The 24,958-nt window shown below is 39.4% G+C and overlaps 4 protein-coding genes across 8 annotated transcripts in view; 1 reads left to right on the top strand and 3 right to left on the bottom strand.

Moving 5' to 3' along the window:
• Positions 1 to 37: 37 nt before the first annotated feature.
• LOC106456412 (recombining binding protein suppressor of hairless-like) lies at positions 38 to 8,722 on the bottom strand. Its single transcript, XM_013914346.1, has 11 exons — positions 8,569 to 8,722; positions 7,918 to 7,956; positions 7,698 to 7,793; positions 7,458 to 7,623; positions 6,621 to 6,795; positions 6,358 to 6,495; positions 6,156 to 6,268; positions 4,915 to 5,055; positions 1,632 to 1,787; positions 1,376 to 1,479; positions 38 to 1,286 (listed from the first exon to the last, which is right to left on the bottom strand). The coding sequence occupies exons 1-11, from the start codon at positions 8,586 to 8,588 to the stop codon at positions 944 to 946; spliced, it is 1,491 nt and encodes a 496-aa protein (XP_013769800.1). The 5' UTR covers positions 8,589 to 8,722; the 3' UTR covers positions 38 to 943.
• A 4,725-nt stretch (positions 8,723 to 13,447) lies between these two features.
• Positions 13,448 to 21,163, bottom strand: hgsnat (heparan-alpha-glucosaminide N-acetyltransferase). Of its 2 annotated transcripts, none has more exons than XM_005747010.2 (18): positions 20,718 to 21,163; positions 19,781 to 19,896; positions 19,541 to 19,677; positions 19,288 to 19,406; positions 19,140 to 19,209; positions 18,199 to 18,268; positions 17,892 to 17,992; positions 17,529 to 17,605; positions 17,355 to 17,385; positions 16,810 to 16,970; positions 16,545 to 16,660; positions 16,292 to 16,413; positions 16,005 to 16,131; positions 15,729 to 15,815; positions 15,516 to 15,593; positions 15,265 to 15,335; positions 14,096 to 14,208; positions 13,448 to 13,862 (listed from the first exon to the last, which is right to left on the bottom strand). In XM_005747010.2, exons 1-18 carry the CDS (start codon positions 20,893 to 20,895, stop codon positions 13,681 to 13,683), a joined length of 1,956 nt encoding a protein of 651 aa, XP_005747067.1. In that variant the 5' UTR covers positions 20,896 to 21,163; the 3' UTR covers positions 13,448 to 13,680. The 2 variants fall into 2 exon arrangements, with proteins under 2 accessions (XP_005747067.1, XP_005747068.1); XM_005747011.2 differs by lacking the exon at positions 20,718 to 21,163 and adding an exon at positions 20,292 to 20,356.
• Positions 19,957 to 24,026, top strand: LOC102200438 (dynactin subunit 6). 3 transcript variants are annotated; one of them, XM_005747007.1, is made up of 8 exons: positions 19,957 to 19,976; positions 21,810 to 21,898; positions 22,098 to 22,162; positions 22,289 to 22,394; positions 22,505 to 22,590; positions 22,701 to 22,748; positions 22,852 to 22,994; positions 23,583 to 24,026. In XM_005747007.1, the coding sequence occupies exons 1-8, from the start codon at positions 19,971 to 19,973 to the stop codon at positions 23,673 to 23,675; spliced, it is 636 nt and encodes a 211-aa protein (XP_005747064.1). In that variant the 5' UTR covers positions 19,957 to 19,970; the 3' UTR covers positions 23,676 to 24,026. The 3 variants fall into 3 exon arrangements, with proteins under 3 accessions (XP_005747064.1, XP_005747065.1, XP_005747066.1); XM_005747008.2 differs by lacking the exon at positions 19,957 to 19,976 and adding an exon at positions 20,061 to 20,343; XM_005747009.2 differs by lacking the exon at positions 19,957 to 19,976 and adding an exon at positions 21,376 to 21,442.
• A 363-nt stretch (positions 24,027 to 24,389) lies between these two features.
• gtf2e2 (general transcription factor IIE, polypeptide 2, beta) overlaps positions 24,390 to 24,958 on the bottom strand; it is an 11,017-nt gene continuing 10,448 nt past the window's right edge. For both annotated transcript variants that reach the window (XM_005747013.1, XM_005747014.2), the window contains exon 8: positions 24,390 to 24,816. In XM_005747013.1, the coding sequence (XP_005747070.1) occupies positions 24,697 to 24,816 (120 nt within the window). In that variant the 3' untranslated portion in view covers positions 24,390 to 24,696. The remainder of the gene's footprint in view (positions 24,817 to 24,958) is intronic.

The following is a 24,958-nucleotide window of genomic DNA, read 5'->3' on the forward strand; positions in this document are numbered from 1 at the left end:
CACACACACACACACACACACACACACACACACACACACACACACACACACACACACACTCTACATTCATTAAAAATGTCATCTTTGATATAAAAGAGAAACCAAAACTGTTCAGTGGCCTGGAAAACATAAAACAGCCAAGCCAATAACTGCAAGCAGACATAGAGATATCTTCATTTTCTAAAGTGCTTCCAAAGACTGACTGACTCTTTTTCATTGCAACACACTCAACTGTTAACGACAGCAAGTAAGCTTTAAAAAAAAAAAAGAAAAAGGTGAGAAGCTGTTGTCTGACTATTACACACATGAAAAGCAATTTTCATCTTGACTCAACTGAGAGAAAACAGGAATGGGAGGCAACAATATGAAAAACTATCTTGGTAACAAACTGATCTTACTATGCAGTGTATCATACAAAAATGTACCTCAGAAAAAACTTATAAAATACAATATGAATAAAATAATATAATAATATTCCTTGGTCCATAAAACTATGTTATTCTTACAAATTTTCCCTTGCTCAATGCAATTACAAGTTTGTGTTCATCTGCAAACATAATGCTGGTAGTAAGAAAGCAGTTAAAGTAGCTTCCAAACCTGCCAAGTATATAAAAACAAAACAAAAAGGTTATTTTACAAATGATGTTGCTATGGGAGTTAGATAGTTCACCTTCTTTTAGATGAAGAGCATGGATATCACGTTACTCTGAGTGGAGCTTATGATATGTCCACATCAATCCACAAGAGGGTGATACAGTACAATCAGAAATCACAACTCTTGCTTCTGAAGTTGTCTTTTTTTCCTCCTCATAGTTTCACAGTTCCTCTAACAAAGAACTTCTTAGCTTCTGTGCAATTCTTCACAGGTCCATGAGCCTCTTTGGAGAACATGCTCACATTTTCTCACTCAGTCACTGAGAGCACAATCACAAAACACGTTTTACTATGACAGCACCGACATAGCTGAAGTCCCAGACGACATGCCAGAGTCACTACTGCTGTAGGCTCCGTGGCCATCCCCGAGCACACCCATCAAAGATGAAGGTGAGGATGAAGATGCGGGTGATGATGAAGAGGTGCTGTGTGACCGCAGAATAGCTCCAGCAGCACTGCAGTGAGGTCTTGGCCCTGGTTCGGGGGTATACGTGAAGGTCAAGGCAGTGGCGTAGATGATTCCATCACTGCGAACCAGCGTGACAGGGACCTGAACTGGCTGTCTCACCCAGCGCCAACCCTCCCTAAAGGCAGAGATGTCTGGCACCACGCAAAGGATGCTCTCCCCACATCTAAGGAAGTAAGCGGATGGGACAAGGCTTAAAAAAAAAATGAAATGAAAACACACGGGAACAAAGTTAACACTCGCAGACATATTTACCTGTACATGGTGTCTGCCTCCACATCTCCAAACCAAACTCTGAGGTTAGGGGTGAAGTTCTGTCCTGTCAGCTCCAACATAGCAACATCTCCTCCACCATTTAACTGGACAGAGACAAACATAAAATCAATCAAGTCTTAGAAGATTCATAGTAGTTGAATAAAAACAAAAGAGACGTATACTTGGGGATCAAGAGTGTCACTCGTGTTTGCTGGTAACTAGAGCATATCTTCCCCGGAAAAGGCTGTATGTGTACCTGCAGGCTTTCAACCACAGGGACGGGTGTTACTGGTGTGGGCACGGGGCCCATGCCCTCATAAAAGGTGTACTCTGCTTTGTCAGTACTAATGATAGTCCATGAAGCACCATCATTAATCATCTCCTTGTTGGTCTCTTTGGAGCACGGTGTAGCCTGAAAAACAAAACAAAACAAAAGAAACACAATTAATTTTAATTCCGTACAGTTATGTCCAACCAGGCACCATCATGGTGGCTGATAGAGGCTCGGACTGTTATGTTTAACTCTAGAAACTGGTGCTCAAATCATACAAATGGCTGCTGTAAGTACTGCTCTAAAACAGCTCTATTAATATTTATCTGTGACAAACAGATTCTTCTAATTATTGGTTTGTTTCAAACACACCAACACTGTTTATATTTATACGAGCAAATCTGTCTTTGCAAGAAAAACAAAACCAAAAAAAAACTAAAACCAAAATGTTTCTAATAACAAACTCTTAGGTAGCCCCATGCCAAATAAAATCATACATAGTTTTTATTTTTAAATTACAATTTCTCTGGATAAGAAAATAAAAATGTCAAACTCTTATCTGTAAAGAAAAAAAACCTTCAGTAATAATTACCTATATTTTTAACTGAACTATATACTGATTATTTGCAGTAGTATATAGATACATTAAAAAAAAAAAAAAAGTAGGAACAGCCACATATAACACACAGCAGGTCATCTATGGTTTGATTTGTCCGCATGTGTCAGACTGGATGGGTTGTTACCAACATCTGGTGAAAATATCATGTCAACAGCACTTTTAGAAATATATTTACTTTGAAAACTGATGACGTGTTCAGTTCTCATTTTACCTGCTGTATACAAAATATATGAAGGAAAACGTGGCAGTTAAATATTATTCACACAGTCATTAAAACATTTGTCAAAATGTTTGACAACATTTGGTATTCACGGTCCTGGTCAAAAAGGTAATGTAAGTTCAACATTACATTCTAAAATGCGGTCATAGGTTGTGCTTTTCCTGATGCCTTCATACAGTATGATACAACTCTTCTTTATGTAGCGACATTACCAAAAAACCAAAGGGCTTGGAGAGGAGTTGGTAAAACAGTTAGGACTTTCTCTTAAGTCCTAAAAAGATGTTACTCAGCTCATAAAACATTTTACTGACTATTCTATTGGCTGCATTTCACAACCCAAATATTTACAGGTAGTGAAATGCTCCAAAAAGTCTGTGAAAAGCAAAACCACAAATGTTTTCTTAAGTCATTATACTGTTAGAAATAATAAAAAATAATAATAACAACAAAAACAAGTCACTTGTTTCTATTATTTAATCAGTTTTTAGAGTCAGAATCGCAGCAACATACTCACCAAGCCTTAGCATGAATCCTGCCCCAAACCTAAGACTTATAAATGCTACAGGGGATAAGTATCAGTAGTCTTCCTGTATCTGAAGTTGCTACACCTTCAGCTTTCAAAACCTTTACTGCAGCTGCTCTTCCTTGGATTGCAGAAATTGCAAAATAGTTCAGCCTACTTTTTTAAACTTCCCAAGAATGAAGAACTAAAGAAGGGGTTTGTTTTAAGGAGATCCACACTGACAAAAGACCTGATGACCAACACCAACATCAACCTTTGCAGTTATCATTTTACACCAGAAAACTATATTTATTGAAATAGGCTAGGACACATGACTAACTTTCTCTGAGGAATGAATCATCCTGACCCATTGACATCAGCACTACTAGTCACAGAATACAGACTGCAGTTGGCAATTCAGCCCATAGTAACTGTTCCTTAAGAACACCAATAAAATTATTATGTATAAATTGCGATTTTATGTTAACCCTTTAAGACCTACCATAGAACCAAGTCCGCCAGAGCTTATATTATATTTTTACATGCTGTGGAGCCATTTTTGGGAGCATTTCAAGTTGCTATACATCAATACAACCATTATAGCCCAGATTTTAATAATATGTATTCATTAAGTGCATAGTAATTACATAAATTGCAAAAAAGTGCAATAAACTACAAAAAAATTGAAAATCGTTTTTGATTTTTTAACATATATTTCTAGTTAGAGAAATTTAAGAGGCTTATACCTCAAAACTGTAAATACAAAAAAGTTGCACAAAATAGTTTCCCACCACAGGAAATTTATTTTGAGTGTCTTCATAGTTTTATTTTTGAAATACACCAATTTTTATACACTGCAGGAAAAACGAAAATAAATATTATACTGCAAATTTGCAAAAAAGCAGCATATGCATCAAAATAAACTATTTCCAGCAGTGCAATATGAGTCCTAAGCATCCCAGAATCGACACAGAAAGTCATAAAGTCAAAGATAACTTTTAAAAAGAGCAGTATAGGCCCTGAGGCCCTGATCGCAAAAAAGACTACATTTCCGCGAAAATGACGTCACTTCCGGTTTCGGCCAGGTAATGGCGGAAATGCAAAAGTTCGCGCTGACGTCTATTCCAAGGTAGGAAGTGTTTTGAACAGCTGATCGGACCGGCAAAGCGTGTTTCTGGAATATTATGTTTTTGTTCCTGCAAGCGCTTTTTATGCAGTTTTTGCAAAGCTTTATGTGGAAGGAAACCGTGACCTAGGACAAGCTAATGGCACAATATGTAAGTACAACTCCTCCGGTTTCATATGCAAAAAAAATTTTTGCGCTAGCTTACGTGGTTGCAGTGCTACCGGGATTTAAAAATAGTTACGCATAACAGAGCGTTCCCGCTCCGATCGGCTCTAAAGGGTTAATGTAAGTAGCACACCACACTCCAGTGGAGCTGACATGAGAGCTTGCAAGTCAGCACTACAGATATGCCTTAAACATTTCAGAGCACAGAATGCTGATTATTTCTTCTTGATTTCCAATCCTAATTTTAATATCAAGACCTAATTTTGTGCACTTCTCTCTTTTTTTTAATAATTCAGATTTACTAGCTGCATTTACCAGCTGAATAATTCATGTGGTTATTGCATTTTTCTTTAGTGATACAAACTCAAAAAATATGTTTACTTCTGCTTTAGACATACTTCAAACCTGTTTAATTCTGGATCAGTCTGGATTTTGAGTCAGTCCATAGTCACCCTTCAACAAGAAAATACTCCAAACGGCACTACTGGCAGATTTCCTCTCCTTAGCAACAGCAGCAATTTATTACTGTTTTGATACCTGCTCATCACAAAAAAATTCTAATATAACTTGATTTCACAAAAACAAAGTTGAAATAATTGAATATATACATGTCTGTGTGTTTCAGACTTTGCACACCTGGAACTGGATGATCCTCTCCTGTGATAGACAGAGATACATCCTGTCTGTATCTTTCAGGTAAAAGGCACACTTGTGAAGCTGGGACACCGGGTCATCAGCATCCATTAAAGCTGCTTGCTTGTCCACTTTTCGAATGATCTGGGGATCATAACACACTTATTGTAAGTACTGGTCACTAGGGGTGGGTTTTGATAATCGATTTATCGATTAAAATCGATTCTGGCTTGGATAACATGATATCGATTCATTAAAATCTTGAATCGATTTTTTTAATATTAATTTATTTTGCCCGAATTGCCAGAATCTCAGGTTAAACCTCACAAAATTTCAAGAACCATCAAACAGCTAAAACAGTAAATGAGAGCAGGCACACAGATTCTGCACAAAGATGTAAACACAAAGCTCGGACCCGCCGACGGACCAGAATCAGTGAGATGTCGCCTTCTCACCCGACGGCACGGACACGGTCGGGGCTGAAAGCCGACAGCTCGCTGATACCGATGTTTCGGCGGGTCCGCGCTTTGTATTTACGCCCTTTTTGCGCTGATTCTAAAGCTGTTAGTTTTATCTCTCTCCAAACATTATTGACCGAACCAGCAGCAAAAGAGTTACGCTTCAATAAAAAAAAAAAAAACGTCATGAATTCTGACTGTCTGAGGCAAAATTTCCAAGATTTAAATTGATTCGAATCGAATTGATTCGGGACCTTGTGAATCGGAATCAAATCGATTCTAGAAATCAGTGACGATACCCAGCCCTACTGGGCACACACATGAATGTCAGACTATGTTAGGAAACCTTGATTTAGACTGTGTGGGCTTTTACTGCTATTATTAATCTCTTTGTCATTTCTGCTTTCCCACGCTGTCAAACTTGCATCATTCTTCATTTTATCATCACCTCTCTGGTCCTTGCTCTCTTTCCCCCCAATTCCCCACTGTTATTCTGCCAATATAGAAATGCAGTTCCTTGACTGGCCACTTGAGGCTTTGCTCTACAGGTGAGTCAACAGACTCCGATGTGAATTTGGCCAGCTGTCCAGCAAAATTAAATTTGTTTACAGTTTTGGATTCTATATTTAATTTTGTAATTTATAGCAAGGCTACAGGGAATACCCTTTTTTGTGTGTTTTCTTTTATAGAAATCACTCATTTGTATGATACAGTGACACCTGGACGCCACTACAAGCAGCTCATTTTCTCACAAACAGACAACAGAAATAAAAAAGTGCCACATACCAGTCTTGGCAGGGCCATGCCAGTCACAGAACAAACCAATTTGACTGTCTGGCCATAGTGAATATAGCCATCTCTTACAGCAAACTCCTCCCCTTCAGACTCATCATCGTCCACTAAATAAAAGAAAATAACAATTTAAAAAAAGATTAAATGTCTCTTATTTAAAATCTTACACGATATAAAAGAAAAAAGTGTAGCTCACAGAGGTGAATGTAGAAGGCACCCCACTGTTGAGAGCTGGCATGAAAGTTTCCCCCCTCCACATGGAGATACCTGGTACTGACCGTCTGGGAACGCAGGCGGTTAAACAAGGCCACCTTTGTCCCAGATGCTATACATACTGGAGGGGAATAAAAAACAGAAAGTGAAACTGGAAAAAGAAAATCATTTTCAAATCCAACTTAAACATCAAGCTGTTGTGAAACCATTCAGCACTCTTCGATTTATGTGTGTCCAGCAACTCACAATCAGCATTTTTCAAGGACTGTTTCTTCTTGGAGGGCTTGGAGATGACCTTGATCCTCTTGCTGAAGAAGACTCCAATGTTGGCGCTGTTTCCATACAACATCTTTACAGATAGCATGAAGTGCTTCCTTTTATCTGAGTCACTGATATACAGCGTCTTAGCTGTGCAGAAGTGCTACCCGGGGAGAAGACAAAGGTTAGGGGACTTTTATTTTTGCTTCTCTCATATCTCCTACTGGAGAACAGGCTCATTAGCAGCATCTGTGCAATGCGAAAACATGCCGATGTGCAGTAATATCAGCTACAGCGTGAACATGGTTAATAAGGCTGGTTTCTGGTTTTCATGGTTTCTGCAGCAGCCAACAGGGGAAATTGCACAGCAAAGCATCTGTATATCTGACCCCTGTGGTTACTTCTGTTACTTTGCTTAGCATAGCACTTATGGAGCACTGAGAAAAAGCAAGCAACCTGCTTATTCATCGGCTGAGAAAATAATCAAAAGCTGATCTAAAGAGATAACATCTCTTTCTTCTCTATCTTAAAGATCCAACGTGAAGAGTGTTGTCAGGGTGACAATAAATCTTCACTTAAAAGAACCATTTTAACATCTGTCAACCTCTTATCACAAACTGAACACAAATTTAATCATACAAATTGTAACTGGATCCCACACAGGAAAATTAATAAGACAGCAGACAAACATCAGGCACTGCCATCGATGGAAGTCATCTTATCTCAGAAAAAGCAAACTCCTGATAGCAGTCAACAAGGCAACTATCTGACACAGATGTTTGGCCTCTAAATCACTGAATCTGTAGTGCCATTATAACTACCCACCTTGCCCTCCAGATTGAGCTGCTGCATCTCCTGCTCACTGTTGCCAATTCCAATGAAGGCACAAGGCTGGGCCTCCTGCTCAGTACAGCCCTCCTTCTCCATTTTTTCCAACTTCTTTTGCCATCCGGTGCCCATCAGATATACACACGGTGGAGGACAGAAAAACCTAAGTGGCACAAGAAGAAGTAAAGTGAGACATTTTTCTTTAAACACAATGAAACTTAGCAGTGCCACACAAACCTTTTTTCATTGCCATATGACTTTTGTGCGACTTTTGCGTGTAGAATGAGCACCGTTTGATCATCTTTGTCCTTCAAGTAGTTCCTCATGGCTTCCCTGCAATGTGGAGAAACGCATTAAACCTTTTAGAGCACTTTTTAATGACATGATCATTTTTTCCCCTAGATTATAAAGTCTAAGATTGCACGGGGAACAGCTGGCTGTGTTTCTCACACTCCACCTTGTTAATCGCTGTGGCTGAGGTCGCTCACCAAACTTCCTGCAAAACAAAAACATCAGGGGAAAAGTCTTTTACACGTGGTTTTAGTGCTGGGGTTAGTGCAGCAGAAACGTAAAATAAGCTTGAGGGAGAGTATGTAAGAAAACAGATTTAATAGAGGCGATGTGATTTTCTTTAAACGTTTTTTGGATTAGAAGAAAATTAGGAAAAACGCTGAAGAAAGAAAGCCTTTGAACAAAATGGGAATCGTTTGTTTTAATGAGCCAAGCCAAATTTTATTTCTTTCTTCAGTATCTGACAAAGTTGCAGTTTTCTCTGAGGGTGTTATGCTGATGTAGTCAACTCTTAAAAAAATATTAAGCCAAAATAAAAAACTTAAACTGGCAAAAAAAAGTTTCTGAAATTGTTTGAAACTTTCTTGATAGGGCAGTTCAATAAACTGTATAGAAAGCAGGCGATACTTCGAAGAATAGTTTTGCACAACTGAGCCCGCACCGTGCCACAAGGTAGTACTATTATGTGTGATATGCCTACTAACAACACCGAAAAACATCGCTCCCCCACCAAAAAAGTAGTACCAACTGCCAATATCTTCCCCAAATAAAAACAGTCAGGTTTTGAAAACATACAGCTTTAAATTTCTGCACTTACCCCGTTACAACGGGCGCCATCTTCCGAATAACTCTCCCCCCCCGGAAAAAAAAAAGTCCCAACAATCGCGAGATCCCTCCCCCCCCAGTTCCCTGACCAAAGCCAACGGCACAACAGAAGAAGAAGCAGACTGGAAGGAAAAGAAGGGAACGAAAGAGGGAGGGAAGGGAGGGAGGGGAGCGTGACGGGGCAAAAGGGGGTGAGAAGAGGGCGAGGGAGGGGCGACGGGCAGAGGGCAGACGCCACAACAACAGGCGTGGGAAAGTTGCAACGTCGCGCGAGAACGGAAAAACTCTCACAATACACACGCATGAAGGAAGGGTAGTTTTATCGCGAGATCTACCGCCTTCACAACTCGCTCTGTTTTTTTCCCACAGGGCGCGCGCGCTGTAACTCGATTCCCACGCTTATTGAGCAACGAAGCAGGCTGCACCTTTCTGTGCTGAGGAGCTAGAAACACGGCCACGGGATAGATATGTGTTATATGAGCTACAGCACTGGAAATATATGGGAGAGTGGAAGATTAAAGCACAGACCTTAAATGGGAAGAGTGGAGAATCACAGTGAATGCAGATGCTTCCACAGAGCCTATTACAAGTAAAAGAGGCCAAGAGGGAATATCTACAATAACGTAGTCTAGAAGGAGGGTCAAAGATTGCTTAACCGGCTTGTGTTGTAATAGCGAGTAAGGCAGCTGGATTTAGATATATGGGATACATCACCACATTTAAATTGTGATTCTCAGGCACACTGTGTAAAGTGTCAGGAAAAACTGAGGAAGAGTAGCTCTTCCTCAGTTACATCTTAATGCAGGATCATTAATAGAATAATATAGATTTTAGTAGATTGGCAGCGCATCATTACAAAAGATGAGTTCACATGTGGGGCAGCACGGTGGCACGGTGGTTAGCACTGTTGTCGCACAGCAAGAAGGTCCTGAGTTCAATTCTACCATCAGGCCGGGGTCTTTCTGTGTGGAGTTTGCATGTTCTCCCCGTGTTTGCGTGGGTTCACTCCGGCTTCCTCCCACCGTCCAAAGACATGCAGCTTGTGGGGACAGGTTAATTGGATAATCCAAATTGCCACTAGGTGTGAATGTGCGAGTGAATGTGAGTGCGAATGGTTGTCCGTCCCTGTGTGTTGGCCCTGCGACAGACTGGCGACCTGTCCAGGGTGTACCCCGCCTCTCGCCCTATGACAACTGGGATAGGCTCCAGTGCCCCCCGCGACCCTGAAAAGGATAAGCGGAAGCGGATGGATGGAGTTCACATGTGGGAGATCAGTGGTGGATGTGGAAAAAGGAGAGCAAATGCATTTGAGAATCAGGATACTGTATTAACCCCTAAGGAAATTATGTGGTTAGTGTTGCTCCAAGACAACAAGAACAGTAACAGACTGAACTAAATTAAATAATGCAATATGTTACAAAATATAAGAAATAGCTGTAACATATACAAAGAGCTCAATAATAAATATCCAGAATATTACACAGATAAAATATAGATGACTGACATTTTACTCTAAATTGTAAAACCGTGTTACTTTCAATGTAGAGGATATGTAAAAGGTTGTAACTATTGCAGTGTGTACTGTGCAGGTTGTACAGGGAGGAATGATTTGTCGTGCAGTGGTGCATTGGGGTAATCCCATTCTCTCACTGAACGTGCTCTTGTGACTGCCCAGCACATCATGGCCTAGGTGGGAGGTCCTCATGATGTTGTCCTTATCTTGGACAACATCCGCTTCTCTGACACCAGCTTAAGGGAATACAGCTCCATCATGGAAACATTACTGGCCTTGTGGATCAGTTTATTGAGTCTGTTAGCATCTGCGACCCTCAACCTGCTGCCCCAGTATGCAACAGCATAGAGGATGGCACTGGCCACAACAGACTCACAGAAAATCCCGAGCATTGTCCTGACAGATGTTGAAAGACCTCAGCCGCCTCAGAAAATAGAGAAGACTCTGGCGCTTTCTGTAGAGTGCAGTGGTGTTTTAACCCAGTCCAATTTATTATCTATGTGTTTCATAGATCAAGACAACCACACAGGCCTCAGTGCTGAACCCATTCAATGACAACATCCGTTGGCTCCGTTACACTGTTACTGCCCTTGTTTGGGTCTACTTCTTCTCTTAGAAAGAGGGCACACTTCAAATAAATACATCATTGTACCAATTACTTGACTTTTTGCCACTATTGAAATAAAGAGAATCGGGTATTAAAACAAATACTGGCACCCTCATCCTCCTATTAGATGCACATGTGGTATAAATTTGAAAATCCCATATGATTTTCAAAAAAGATGACCTCTGAATTTGAGGTCAATGTCACTGGGATTCAAACCTATCCAAGATTTAATCTGTTTAAAAGTCCTACATTCACCTGGTTATTGAGTTGTTGCATTCAGAAACTTGGGTGTCCACGTCACCTGCCTGCTTGCCCAATGACAACAGCCTTTTACAGCTGAGGGGTAAAAATGACCATCTGAGAGAAATTTCATCTCCTCCTCATCACCACTGTAACACCAAATGAGGGAATATTTTTTGGAAGAATGGCTCTCAAGTAGAGTTTTAGGACCTGTAGCATTAAAGCTGCTATGTGGTGGATACCCACTGTTGTTTTTTTCTTTTGTGACATGTCACTGTGTTGCTACACAAATCCCCCATATGACATTTTTTTGTTTAGAATTCTTTCACATATAGAACAGAAATTACCATATTATAGGAAATCAATCTCGAACTATTTTTTAAAATAGAGATTTTATTATATAAATGTATTTTCGAATAGTGTATATAAAAAAATTAGATAAAAGTTTATCGAAGTAAATGTCATGAAATAGAAATGGTGACAGTACTACATGAGCAGCCCCCCCCCCAAAAAAGAAAAATATTATCCACAGCATCTGGATATTCTATAGACTGAACAGATGATTCTGCAAAAACAGGTGGTAAATGTTTTATCAACTGCAGATGGTAACAGCGAGCGCATTTACCCATTACGGTGGGAGTAATGGGAACAGTCTTATGATAAGAGTCCATCAAATATATTTATGGTGCTTTTTCAGATTACTGTGTAAGGAAAAAAAGCACATTTGGCAAAACAGCAGCAAAAAATTTGGAGAGTATTAAACTAAAGATGATAAAAAAAAATGCACATGTAACACTAACACACAAAAAATAGCAGCACTGTGACTTCTGTTTTTTGAAGACCATAAAAAAAAACCCCAAAAAAACCCCGTGCTGCTTCCACATGAAACCAAATACATAATATTGCTAACATGCCCTCTTTTAACTCCCCAGAACATTTGCAGCTTATTTAATCTGACAGGTCATCTTAAATGTAATAGAGAAATGGAAATCAGAACAGTTTGGAGGTTTTTCTCGTGTCTTTCTTATGTTTGGTTGGTTGGTTGCTCAGTTACCCACATCGATTGTGAGATGTACATAAAATAGGAGCACAGTGAAGCCAGCAGTTATTCATTATATTCGCAAAACAGAATCCAGCGATGAACATGAGCTATAGCTATAGTGCTACGCGCTGAGCAGCACAGACACTACGTGCTGGGTGGGGGTATGGGATATATGAAGCATCTACTTATGATATCCCCCTCATTTGAACACCAATTCCATCTTAAAATGTAGAGCAGGAAAAAAAATATTTAAAGATTACAGTGAATTGTTGGTAAATGTTTTGCCTTTAGCGTCCACCTGATAAAAAGCAAAAAAAAAACAAAAACCTAACGTCAGCCTTCAGGGTAAGACCACAGCACTTCACATGACAACAGAGAAGTCAATAGGGCCTGTTAAAGAAATGCTGCAACACCCTGCTTAAATACTCTGCCATTTAAGATGTACTGGTATACCAAAAATAGTTTATTTAAAGCTACTTTGGGCTGCTTCCTTATTCACAAGAGGTTACCATAGCGGTAGCTCCGCATAATTGATTTGGCACATTTTTACACTGGATGCCCTTCCTTATGCAACCCCATTATACTTGTGTCTCCTGCCGGGATTCAACCAGGGATCTTTTGCTTTGTAGGTGGATGTGTAAACTACTACACATTAAAGATGGTGTATTTACAATCCAAACTATTCTTCAACTCTTTTTTTCCTGAATCACTAAGGATAACTTTGCTGGTGCATAACTGAACAAACTGTTTATGGTAGGGCTGTGCGATATGACCAAAATCTCATATCCCGATATAAGACATCTATCGTCCCGATAACGATATAAATCACAAAAAAAAGAAAAAAATGTTCTGTAAATGTTCTGTTTACATGTTCTGTAAATTCTGTGAATCTCAACTTGCGTGAAGTGTTTCCGGCTGGGCGTCGTGTACCTGGAGTCGAGTGTTTTAACCGATGCATGAAACGATACATTTTTAGACATAAGTTGCAACGGCCGCCGTTTTCTTTGTGAGTATTTATTATTCGGCGTGCTGCAGGGAAAAACCTGTTCTAACGTTTGAGTCTAAGGTTTAGTTTTTAGCACTGGACGGCTCTTTTTTTGCTTCTCATCCGTAAACACTCTGCATAGTCTTTCACGTGATTCAGTTTATTTTGAAAAGTCTCAACAGGATCTTGAGCTTTATTGTGAAAGGTTTATGTGGAAAATAAACAAGCGGACACGCGATGGTTTTACCGTCATTGCTGCTAACAACAACACATAAAAACAGGCGCTTGTCCGTCTGTAGTGTGGTTATATTAAATATAAGAGAAAGAGAGAACTTTAAGAAATTAATATAGCCACTACAGTGACCATCAAAACGATGAAAAAGTATTGCCGTAAACAGTTTATTTTGCGACACCACGAAACAAACGATAGCGTAAAATGAAACTATAGGCGTTTTTATATCGTCATCCGATATATATCGTTATATCGAACAGCCCTAGTTTATGGGAAAAAATGTAAAAAGAAAGAAAGGGTAAATAACCTAACAGAATAGCTATGTGATGAAAGAACCCCCATACATGATCAGAGACAGAGATTCATAGAATTATGATATAACCTTGACATAATTAATCTGCATTCTGTGTCCAACCAAATGCATTCTTGTTGTGTCTCCAGCATCTATGATGTAAACAATGTCCTGTGCTTTTGCTGTCCTGTGTTTAAATTTTCCAGAAAATCTTCTTTTTGTAAAGCAAATAGGAGATGATGACCCAACAGGAAGTGGCCACAAGGTTCTGAATGAGATGCTCAGCATGGGATTGGCTGTTGGACATCTGCCAGTGGAAGGGAAAGTAGTCCTCAAACACTTCGTGGCCCACGTACACAAGTATGGAGTTCATACCTTAATGAAACACACAAGAGAGAGTGAAGTAGAGGACGCAATGACTACACAGAAATTCACAAGGAAAATAAATATTTGGCAGATTATATTTCCAATTGCATACTAATTCACACTGTGACAGAGCAGACTTCCACATTCACATCAAACCCCAAAAGTACAACTGTAACTGTGCAATCAAAAGCTGTCTTAGGCAAAAACTGTCTATTAAGCTTTTGTGTGATTCTAATGCTCACCAGGATAGTAGAAAGGTGCCCCTGACCACCACTTATTTACATCCACTATGTAGTAGATCAGCATTAGGAGCACAAAGGCAAAGCAGGCCAGTGTTGTCACGTAAGACAGAGACCTAGAAGTGAAACATTAAGACATTTTTTAAAAAACATTTATATGCTGTGCAGCATCAGGGTGCTTGTGTCAATGTCAATGTCCATCTCTGTCTGCCTCATTTTATGACAAAGACTATTTGTACTCCATCCTTTTATTATGTCTCCCCCCCATTTGTTTCCCACCTGCCTGTCCAGCCTTAGTCATTGTCATACTGTATACCACATATAATGTAATAAATGAAATAACACTAGTCCCAGATAAACAGATAAACCCTGAACAAGAGGATCATGTAGATGATTTATAGAGCTGATCTGGGAAAAACAAAATGTTCTTGGCGCGCAACAGTGGATTCAGATCATAATTCTGATTGCAAAATCGGCCAGAAAGGACAGGACTTAAAAAAAGGGCGAAAAAAGATATTTATCAGCACTGCACCAGCTGAAGGTCTGCCAATTTTTTTAAACTTAAAATCACACCTAAAAACATGCCATTTTTCATTCAGTTTATGCACTCCTGGATACCTTTAATACCTTTAATGTTTAACTCTCTAATGTAACTATGCATGTCAGAGAGTGTGTAATCTCGATGTTTATAACTATTTATGCATGAGTTTTACTGGTACAGCCCGTTATGTCTAAGGTGATTTTGGGCTATGTAAATAAACTCTATATTGGCGTGATAGACCACTTTAAATATTTGCCAAGGGTATTGCTGTATATTTGATTGGTTTCCATTTTTTATGAGATATTCTACAACTTCTCTTTTGTCTGATTTCACAATCCTGTGGCCACAAAGTTGTGAGAACGTAAGATGCTGGAGTGGAGAGCAAATGTGGAAAACCTAGTCATAACACAAATTATGTGACATTAGGTATTCTATTATATCTGTATAAAATATTTTACGCATTTTAAGTGGGAAAAGACTATAAAATCTAACGTTTGCCAAACTTAAAAATATTACTAGTGCTGCTTATTTTGCAGCAGTTTCCAAAATATTCAATTAGAATTTCCCAAAGTGCCCATTGCTTGAGTAAATGTAGTTCTAACTGTAGATATAAATAAAACATGGCCCTTACCACAGGTTTTTGTTGACAGGAATGAAACCCTGGTCTGTGGAACATTTGGTTAGAAATGCTGATACAACACCCTGAATGACAGAAGACATTTTATTATTCAATCATGGATGCAAAAATGACTTTATATAGATCTCTCTCTCTCTGTTTGCTGTTTGCTTTGTTTGTTTGTCTCTTTTTAATTCTATGTTGTTGTACTTTTTCAACATGTTCAAAATAAAGATTCAATTAATCAATCAAAACAATGTGCTTACCAGTAAAAGACCCCATATGAGGAACCTCGACATAATACTTTTGGGGCGTTCTCTGTAGTGCAAGATTATTTTCCCTGCCTGAGGACAATTAAAATACAAAAAGAATGAAAGCCAACCATTTACTTCCTTTAACCTTTCAAACTGTTTTATATCTTTATTTGAATAAACAAGAAACAAAAGGAGGCCAACACCAGACAAATATAAATTACAAACCTGTAATCCCAGAAAGGCCATGAGGATAGAGTTGATGCTGCCAAGAACACCTTCTGGATCATACGGTATACGAGTTGCATAAATCACCTGAAATAAAATGTAAACTGATTGATTTTATCAACATCAGATGCAGTCTATCAGTGTTTGCATTATTGGGGTTAACAAGTGTGTACGTGCCCATCGGAGAGAAATCTGACACATTAAAATAACCTTAACATTTCAAGTTACAAAAGACTATCATGAAGCTATATTTGGGATGTTTTGGTGGTTACAAACCCTTGATGATGGATTCTGGTACATGTGCTTTTCTCCCAGAAGCAAGCGGTCAATGAAACCAGCAGCTCCACCGGTGCAGTTCACATACAGCCCCATGTCTCCAATCCCACCTGGACCCAGATAACCTCTGTACCAAAGAAATTAGTGCAGTCAGTGTTGTTAATGTAGCACTGCACCAAGAGGAAGGTTAGAAATTCCAGTTTATTAACGCTTAATGCTAAAAGTTCAATTATTGCAAAAACGTACGCAAAATAATGAAGCACTACACTTCACTGTCTTTGACTTACGCTGGGCAGTCTGGCACAGGAAGTTGAAATGTGAGGAAGAGCCAGAGTACTTCTAGAAGAATCACACACAGCCAGGCGGGCCAATACAGCAAGAAATCAATAGCTGGGGACCACCACGCATCCTGGAAAATAAAACCCACTCCATTAAACACATCTCCTTTCCTCAAACACAAATTTAACATAAACCTATTTAGCATAAAACAACACAGACTGTTAAACAATGCAGATGAAAAAAAAAAAAAAAAAGGCTGACCACTGTGAGGACGTCAAGTTGTCCTCTGGCCACCAGTAAATCCAAGCAAGCTACGACCAGATATGACCAGGCGAGGCGCTGCAACACACCCGGGATCCGCAAGTTTTCCCAAGCCACTGTGGAGAAGATATAAACACGCAATAAGAATGCAAATGAAAATAAATAACCACATAAGTTCAAAGTTTGAAACAGTATTATAGTATATGGTTTAATCATCCACCTAAAGAGCTTGGAATACTGCTGTAAAGACGGAGTTCATACTTACACGCTCCCTGGCAGTAGTTTGGGTTGATGACTAGGACACCAATGATGAAGAGCTGCAAGCTCCGCCACACAGCTTTTCTGAGCAATGAGCAACGGGTCGCGCCTGCACGCAGCAAGGCATTGATGGAGAGTGCGATGGATGTGCCCATTATGAACACAAACCTGGTGGAAGAAGGGACAAAATGAGTGTTGGTTCTACACTTAAAAGATCTGCTGAGGGAACAAATGGAACTTTATTATTTCTATTTTTTTTTTTTATTCCTTCTGTTGGATTTTCCTTTTTTATACAATTTTTAAGCCCCTTTTAGTCCAGTGACCACTTTAAAGAAAACACCCTTTATTTCTTGTGCACATTCAACTATGTAACTGGACCAGAATTTGTTAATGGTCCCTGTAATCCTTCTGAAGAGAATTCTGTCACCATTACAAAATAAAAATACACATTAATACAAATACTGCACATTTATATTAACGTGTGAGTACAAATAAAGACAATCCAACTGCATATAAGACAACTTTTTATAAGAATCTTTAAATTAAGCTTACCAAGGGAAGACTAGGTCAGCAACAGTAAGGCCTGCAAGATGAGAAATGGGGAAGGCCTGGTTTAAAATCAACAACATTGCAAATACCAAGGAGAGCTGCAAAGATCTGTAAATAATGAGGAAACTGCAACATGGCTAAAAAAAAAACTAAACAAAGAAACCACACTGGGCTTACCATTCCAGCTTTCATGTCTGAAGAACCAGTATCGCCCCCCTCCATAGTTCACAAACACCATAATGACCAAGGAGATACTGACAGAAACACAGAAAATGCCACATTTACTGAAAAGCATCAAGCAAGGAGTACATGTTTATTTATATTAATTGATGAATAAAAATAGGCAAAAATATGAAAACATCAAAGCACTGGATCTAGATTTAATACTGCTGGTGGTGGTTGATTAATTAGGGACAAATTCAGTGTCACCTACCACACTGTAATAAAAACAAACAAACATATGATACAGTATAATGATAAATAAGACAATGAGGACACTAAGCTGGAGGCACAAGAGTGAGGGTGGGGTCAGGAAGCTACCCTCTGAATGTATCCAAAGATCGAAGCCTCTTGCTGCTCGTTAGCGGGGGAGGGAGGACGTTATCAGTGACTGGCGGCACTACCCGAGTGGGGCCCAGTTCCTGGATGATGAAGTCAAAGCTGGATATTAACATAATTCTACTGGAAGTATAGATTTATCACCTGATTTATTATTAAGACAAAAACACACAGGATAGAAGCAGATCAGTAACTGTAAATCTACTATATTAAAACTATCTGGGTTCTTATTTCATTGTCACTAAAGCACTCATAATTAAACAAGGCCAAACGATTGCAGAACACTCACAGAATTGATGAGTCTCTCCGTTTCCATGGAACTCCCAAGTCGGAGGACCAGACCTCTTACTGCATCAAGCCTGGACAAGAAACAATCAAGATTTTGATTGAGGGTTTTTTTGGAGTACAAACAAGCTCAGTTGACTCTCGAGACTGTGTGCTTCAGAGAGAGACAAGACTGGAAAAACGTTCTTCTTCTTCCTCTTTCAGCTGCTCCCTTTAGAGTTCGCCAGAGTGGATCATCTGCCTCCATCTCACCCTTTTCCTAGCATGCTCCTCTGCATCTCCTCTTTCACTATATCCATGAACCTTCTCTTCCTGCCTGGAAGCATCATTCAGCATCACAAATATCCACAATTCCTCCTCTGCACAAACACTCTCAGCCCTGCCTCTCTAACTTTGTTTTTAAAACACTCAGCCTGAGCTTTCCCTCTGGTTTAATCATTTCTAATCATTGTGTCCATCACGGTCGCTTCCACTGAAAATCTGATCATCTTCAACTCTGTCTTTTTGTCAGTGTCACTCTCTCCAAACCATACATCATAGCAGGTCTCACTGTCATCTTGTAAATCTTCCCTTTCACTCTTGTTGCTATGTTTCAGTTAGCAATCATTCCTGACACTTGTCTCCGCCCACTCCACCCTGTCCGTACTCTCTTCTTCACCTCTCTTATGCAGTTTCTAATTGCTAGATGGTTGATTCCAGATATTTAAACTCATCTACCTTCACTATCTCTGCTCGTAATGGCTCAACAATGGAAAACACACATTTTCTGTCTCGCTTCTACTGACTTCCTCCTCTTTCCAGAGGATACTTCCACAAAGGCACAGAGCATCTCTTTCTGATGCATCTGCAGTGCTTACTCTTAACACTTTCAAATCATTCAAAAAAATATCCACTTCTTTATATTGAAATTTACTGAATGAACATCAAAACAAAAATCAGGCTTACCCCCAAACCTTTTTTCCAATGGCAAACACCAAGGCCAGGAGAGCATAGATGAGAAAAGCAACCAAGATCGCTGTGTGGAAAGATATTAATTAAATGTATATTAATTATTAGTTAAAATAAAATATTTTTCTCTGTGTGAGACACTCACGTATGTAGCTATTCACAGGGTCCTTATCAGTAACTACAGAGCAGTTGACTCCAAAAGATGCGTTCAGGGTTTTCACCCACAGGGAGTAGTTACCATGCTCGCCAAAGTGGAAAGGAATTCTGTGAATTTAAAAAAAACAAAGGAAAAAGATTTATGTCATCAACAAATAAGCCAAACACTGATCCTTAATTTTATATAACCAGAGTGTCGTTCTTTTTGTAAGTTGGAAACACGACCGTATTCGTAAACGTACTTGCAGAGCTCCAGCTCGATAGGTGTGCTGTTGATCTGCAGTGTTATTTCATGCTGTGTGCTTACAACAAAGTTTACTGAACTGGGCTGACCAGGCTCAAGCCCTGCAGGTACCACCCCTAGCTGCTGGTACAAACACTAACAGGCGAGAGAGCAGAAGCCAAGTTGAGAACATTATTGAACTTAAACCACACAGAAACAGAATCAAATGAGGGGAAATATCTGGCACGTGTGAGCCCACCTGGTAGCAGCGCTGTGACATCCAAGACACCTGCACCTCATATGACAACTCATTGTTGACCGTCAGCTGTGCCTCATCCATCTTCAGGGACAGGTGCTTATGATGATGTATATCAGCTAGAGTGAGTAAGAAAGCGCAGCAGGCATTGTGCAGATCAGTTGAAACCCAGCAACACATCAATTTTCTGCATATGAAGGTACAACGATGCTACAGTCTACGGTTTTCTATTGGTGACCCCACCCAAGCCGCTGTTCATATAATTAAAATCATCAGAAAACCATCACAGTGTGCATGCCATTACGCTGGTTATTAATCGATCAAAATGCGCAAACGTGCAAAATAATCTCATCTTTCCCGACTGCACAAATGTTATCAAACAAGTCAGAGAACTAATAACGGGTGGTCGTGATGCTTTTCGTTTTAATACGCGACACAAGAAGCCATCTTTCTGTAATTTGTCTCAAATCTATCGACCACAGCCGATGCTAAGGACCACAAACCTACTCCATACCAGTGTGCGGTAGCGAAGAAGCCCAGTTTGACAGCAAGCTACAGCCAGAAAGGTAAAGCTAGCGTCTGGAGGGAGAAAGCATGTGATAGAGCCAGTGGTCACATGCTGCATTAATCCCTAATTTACCACCGAGAGGGAAGTTCAAACCGCTGAAGCTCACTTTTCCATTATCAGCTGTTCTCAGTTGATACCGTTTTACAGTTAGCCGCTCGATAGCAGGTTAATAATTAAACATTTAAACCGCTTGTTTGTTGGAGTAAACCTTCAGCTATCGCCAAAAAACCCATAACCACTGCTGCTGTAATATAATTTCAACAAATACGGGAGTTGGTGTAAAACACTGCTAAACATTAGCTTGCTCGCTAGCTTGCTAACCTGGTAGCAGTAGTCTCCTGCTTTTACTTTCTTTCAGTTCAGGATACTTACACGAAGATATTTCAGCTGCTAGTGGTGCCACGCAAACAGCCACGACCAAAGCAACAGCAGCAAGGGCAAAAGTGGCACTTTTCTCCGTTTGTGCCATTTCTTTCTGGCTCTTTGGTTGAACCGATGCTACTGAATACGAGTGACATGTATTGTTTTTCTTAAGCTTCCTTTTTGCCATGGCAAAGGTTACTTTCGATCCGTGTACTTGTTTTGGCACTCTAGTGGGAGCGAGAAGGGCCAAAGTACCATACCTGTTCTACTACCCCAATAATTGTTAGGTAATGGAATGGTTATTGCACATATTCATGTTTGCGATCGGCACTAAAGTCGAATATGACACAGTATTCCCAATAAAACTGTGGTACTGGATGAGGAACTCAGGAGTGCCAGAGAGAAATATGTGAGGGTGGTGCAGGACATGTATGAGGACAGCGAGATAGTGGTGAGGTATGCCGTAACTTCCAGGTGGGGGTGGGACTACATGAAGGTTCGGCTCTGAACCCCTTTTTGTTTGCAGTGGTGATGGGCTGATAGATCAGGCCAAGCTGGAGTCTGTGGACAATGGTGTTTGGAGATGATATTGTGATCTATGTGAGCAGGTAGCATGGTGTATGTTTGGAGACGGTGGCACTGACAAAAACAAAGGAGGCTGAGATGGAGGTGAAAGAGCTAAAGATGCTGAGATTTTTGTTGAGAATAACCAAGATGGACAAGATAAGAAATGAGTATATAATTCCTAATCTTATCACAATGTCTCAGTTTAAACATTTGTTTTCAGTGGGGTTTTTTTTGTAATAAATGTGAATAAAATATGATCAAATCATTTAATTCTGTGAAAAAAAGAAAAGTAAAGCTGTAACAAGAAACATTGAAATTGTTCCTACATTTTATGTTTAAATATGAAAATTAGATATTGTCTGTCTAAATATATGGAGATCTGTACACATTTCCACAATCTGAAAACTCCATAAGCCAGGAAACACTTTCAACAGAGAGAAAAAATAAGCTATATAAAAAATTACACATAAATAAGTTTGGGTGTTGTTGTTCTTGTTTCTCCCTTTACGCTTCTACGTACGCTGAAACGTCAAGGACTCTAAATCGATGATCGAGTGGCTCAACGGTGCCTCCCATCGGACTTCATCGTTCACAATGGCAGACAAACAAAATGCTCAGAAGAGGTAATGTGTACATCATTGCGAACATGACTTTTAGCGGCGTAGCTAAGCATAAAAGCCATTAGAATAAATAATAGAAGTAAAGAAGAATTAGTTACAGCGAATTGAAGATGCTGATGTGGCCAGTTAAGACAGCTCAATGAAGTAGCTAGCTAGCAGCATTAGCTAGCATGTACAAAAACATTTCTCGTTTCTGTTGCAGTGTCAAGATAGCAACTGGAGCCGTGGTTTGTGTTGAAAGCGAAATCCGAGGAGACGTTACCATAGGTAAGACTATGCCCAGTAATCGGAGTTCAGAAAACTTGCTTTTCTCTCACAGCAGATCAGTCCCAAGGCAGGAGTTGAATGGCTGTCATCACTGTGCTTGATTACTTGCTGCACCTGTTTCTCCAGGCGCCAGGACCGTGGTCCACCCAAAAGCTCGCATCATTGCTGAGGCAGGACCCATTGTCATCGGAGAAGGCAACTTGATTGAAGAGCAAGCTCTGATCATTAACAGGTTATCTAAGGCCTCGGTGTACCATGTTTTCCACTAGGTTAACCATCGTTGACCATCTCTGGTGATCTGTCACTATTCTTACATGCGAGCTTGTGTGATCTTCCCCACAGTTACCCAGAAAATATTACACCTGATTCTGAGGTGGAACCAAAAACAATGACCATCGGTATCAACAACGTCTTTGAAGTTGGCTGTGGTATCCTTTTATCCAATCTAGCCAGTACTGCTCCATATATGATTTTTAAATTGTAACACAATAAATCTTTGTAAAAGAAATCATGTTTTGCCTCAACTGACAACAAACAGTATCGCAAGCTTTAAAAATTGGAGACAACAATGTGATTGAATCTAAAGGTGGGATATTGCCTTCCGTTTCTTTGGCTTTCAGTGAGTGTTCAAGTCTGTATAATTTCGATTAAGTCACTCACGTTACCAAATGTCCTTTTTTGTTGACTAGCGGATGTTGGCAGGAATGTAATCCTCACCAGTGGCTGTATAATTGGAGCCTTCTGTCAGGTCAACACTTGTGAGGTCATACCCGAGAACACGGTCATCTACGGCTCTGGATGTATGAGGAGGGTGCAGACTGAGAGACCCCAGGTATGGAGATCTGTGACTGGAAAACATCGTTGGTGTAGACAAATAACCTAGATGTAGCATTAGCATTGCAAATTGAATATCAAAGCATTATATTTTGAGCTTCCAAGTGGGCTAATCACATGTATGTTTTCCTGATGAAACTAAAAATCAGATGTTTTATTAGATTCAGATTTTTAAAACTAATTCTCCCTCTAACTTGTATCTGGGATCTATATAGAAAGTTTTTAATATTTTACAACTCTGAGCATTTCGTACAAGTGCAAGACAAATGCTACATTAGCCACACTTGAGTTTCATATGGATTTGGGTCACATTTATGATGCAAATAATTGTTTTTAAGCATTCAGCATTAGAGCTGAGAAACACAGTAACACCATGGGCAAAAACTCAGCATCAGACTGTCTGAAAATGTGTAAAATATTCAGTTTCTCTCATTTCCGTCACATTCACCTAGAAAACACTGAAGTGATATTTCATATTTAATGTTTTTATGTAAGATTTTCATACATGCCCACTTGTTTAAAAGTTTGTGTGCAGAGAAAACATTTGTGCATTATGCTCATCATCATGTCTGTTATCTCATTTCAGCCACAGACTCTTCAGCTCGATTTTCTGATGAAGATCTTGCCAAACTACCACCATTTGAAGAAAACTGTTAAAGCAGGCCATGCTGCTAGCTAAAATTACACTTTATACCTTTTGAAATGCAGAGAATATCAATGTTTAACTAGATCCTGCTGGAAGAAAGCATGAATGTATATAGTTATGTACCTACCCTGTTTTTGCTCTTCAATTACTGATATTTTCTACTCTGATCTGCAACAGAAGATTAAGCTTCTCATCTTTCTCCTGCTATGCCGATGTACCTTTTGTTTTTTACGATTAACTTATAAGGTACACAAGCTGTACTAGATTTGCTCATTTCTTATGATGGCAGTTACCAGTATTTTTATCATTAAGTTGTAGAAGGTAATTTCTGCCATTCTGATAAAGAATTTACACTAACAATAAATGAAACATTTTAAATATTTAGATGGATTCAAATGTTGACTTTTTTAAACGCATAATGTTGACACTTAAAATGGCAACTTATTGATCTAATCAAAGCAGTTTTGTGTGGCAGTATAATTTATTTGAGTTGGTTCAAAAATGCTAATATTTCTTAAACCACTATATCACGGTGTTGCAAAGTAAAACGCATTTAAATATTTTAAGTTCCACAAAGCTGAAGACATTTCCTGCTGGATGAGTTTTCAGTGTGATGCAATACACTGCACAACACACGGCTGTTTTTTGCAGTTATTACAAAAGCATAACCGTTGCTAACCATTCAAATAAAAACCTTCCACACACTATACTAAATATATACAAACAATATGAAAGAAAGCTACACAATTCAACCTTATTTACTTTAACAGTAAAGTTGTGGTTTCCCCTTTAATTGGTGAGGGCGCCAGCTATCCTAATGATCCAAGTATTCATGTCCTTCACTGACTTATACTCAAAAGGTTTCCACAACACAGCAACTACTGACTCCATGTAACATAAAACCAGAGATTGTTGAGAGGAATGCAAAGAAAGGGGGGAGAAAAACAGCTAATGTTTTGAAATAACATTCATCAGCAGTTTTTATGTTATAGTGAGTCTAGAATAACCATCTCCATGCATTTCTGTGTTACATATGGGACTGAATGAATATATTTCACTTCTTTATAGGCACGCCATCTGAGTAATCCTCCAGTAATCCAGCCAAATGGTTGTTGTGCGTCTTGAAGTTTCTCTTCCTCGGTCCGGCTGGCTTCTTTCTCTTTTGAATTGGTAACTGTGAAGAGCAAAGATAATCAGCTCTCATTCATTTCCTTGAACAGGTGTAACCATAAGAACTGCATATTAAAGACTTTCTTATTTCGTTCTAACAAATCTCTCGCTCGCACACACACGCACGCACGCGCGTACACACACAC

Source organism: Pundamilia nyererei, unplaced genomic scaffold (genome assembly GCF_000239375.1).
Source record: "Pundamilia nyererei isolate P.nyererei 1_Seehausen unplaced genomic scaffold, PunNye1.0 scaffold00187, whole genome shotgun sequence".
Taxonomy (NCBI): domain Eukaryota; kingdom Metazoa; phylum Chordata; class Actinopteri; order Cichliformes; family Cichlidae; genus Pundamilia; species Pundamilia nyererei.

Excerpts from the sequence above, each read along its gene's own strand:
- LOC102200438 (XM_005747007.1), top strand. Across the intron at positions 22,163-22,288 it reads CCGAGGAGACGTTACCATAG|GCGCCAGGACCGTGGTCCAC; the intron begins GTAAGACTATGC and ends CTGTTTCTCCAG. Across the intron at positions 22,591-22,700 it reads CGTCTTTGAAGTTGGCTGTG|TATCGCAAGCTTTAAAAATT; the intron begins GTATCCTTTTAT and ends GACAACAAACAG.
- LOC106456412 (XM_013914346.1), bottom strand. The coding sequence starts at position 8,588 with ATGGCGCCCGTTGTAACGGG. Across the intron at positions 6,496-6,620 it reads GTCCTTGAAAAATGCTGATT|TATGTATAGCATCTGGGACA; the intron begins GTGAGTTGCTGG and ends ATTCCCCTCCAG. Across the intron at positions 5,056-6,155 it reads GCATGGCCCTGCCAAGACTG|ATCATTCGAAAAGTGGACAA; the intron begins GTATGTGGCACT and ends TATGATCCCCAG.
- hgsnat (XM_005747010.2), bottom strand. The coding sequence starts at position 20,895 with ATGGCAAAAAGGAAGCTTAAGAAAAACAATACATGTCACTCGTATTCA. Across the intron at positions 16,414-16,544 it reads AACTTGACGTCCTCACAGTG|GATGCGTGGTGGTCCCCAGC; the intron begins GTCAGCCTTTTT and ends TTTATTTTCCAG. Across the intron at positions 13,863-14,095 it reads GGCACCTTTCTACTATCCTG|GTATGAACTCCATACTTGTG; the intron begins GTGAGCATTAGA and ends TGTTTCATTAAG.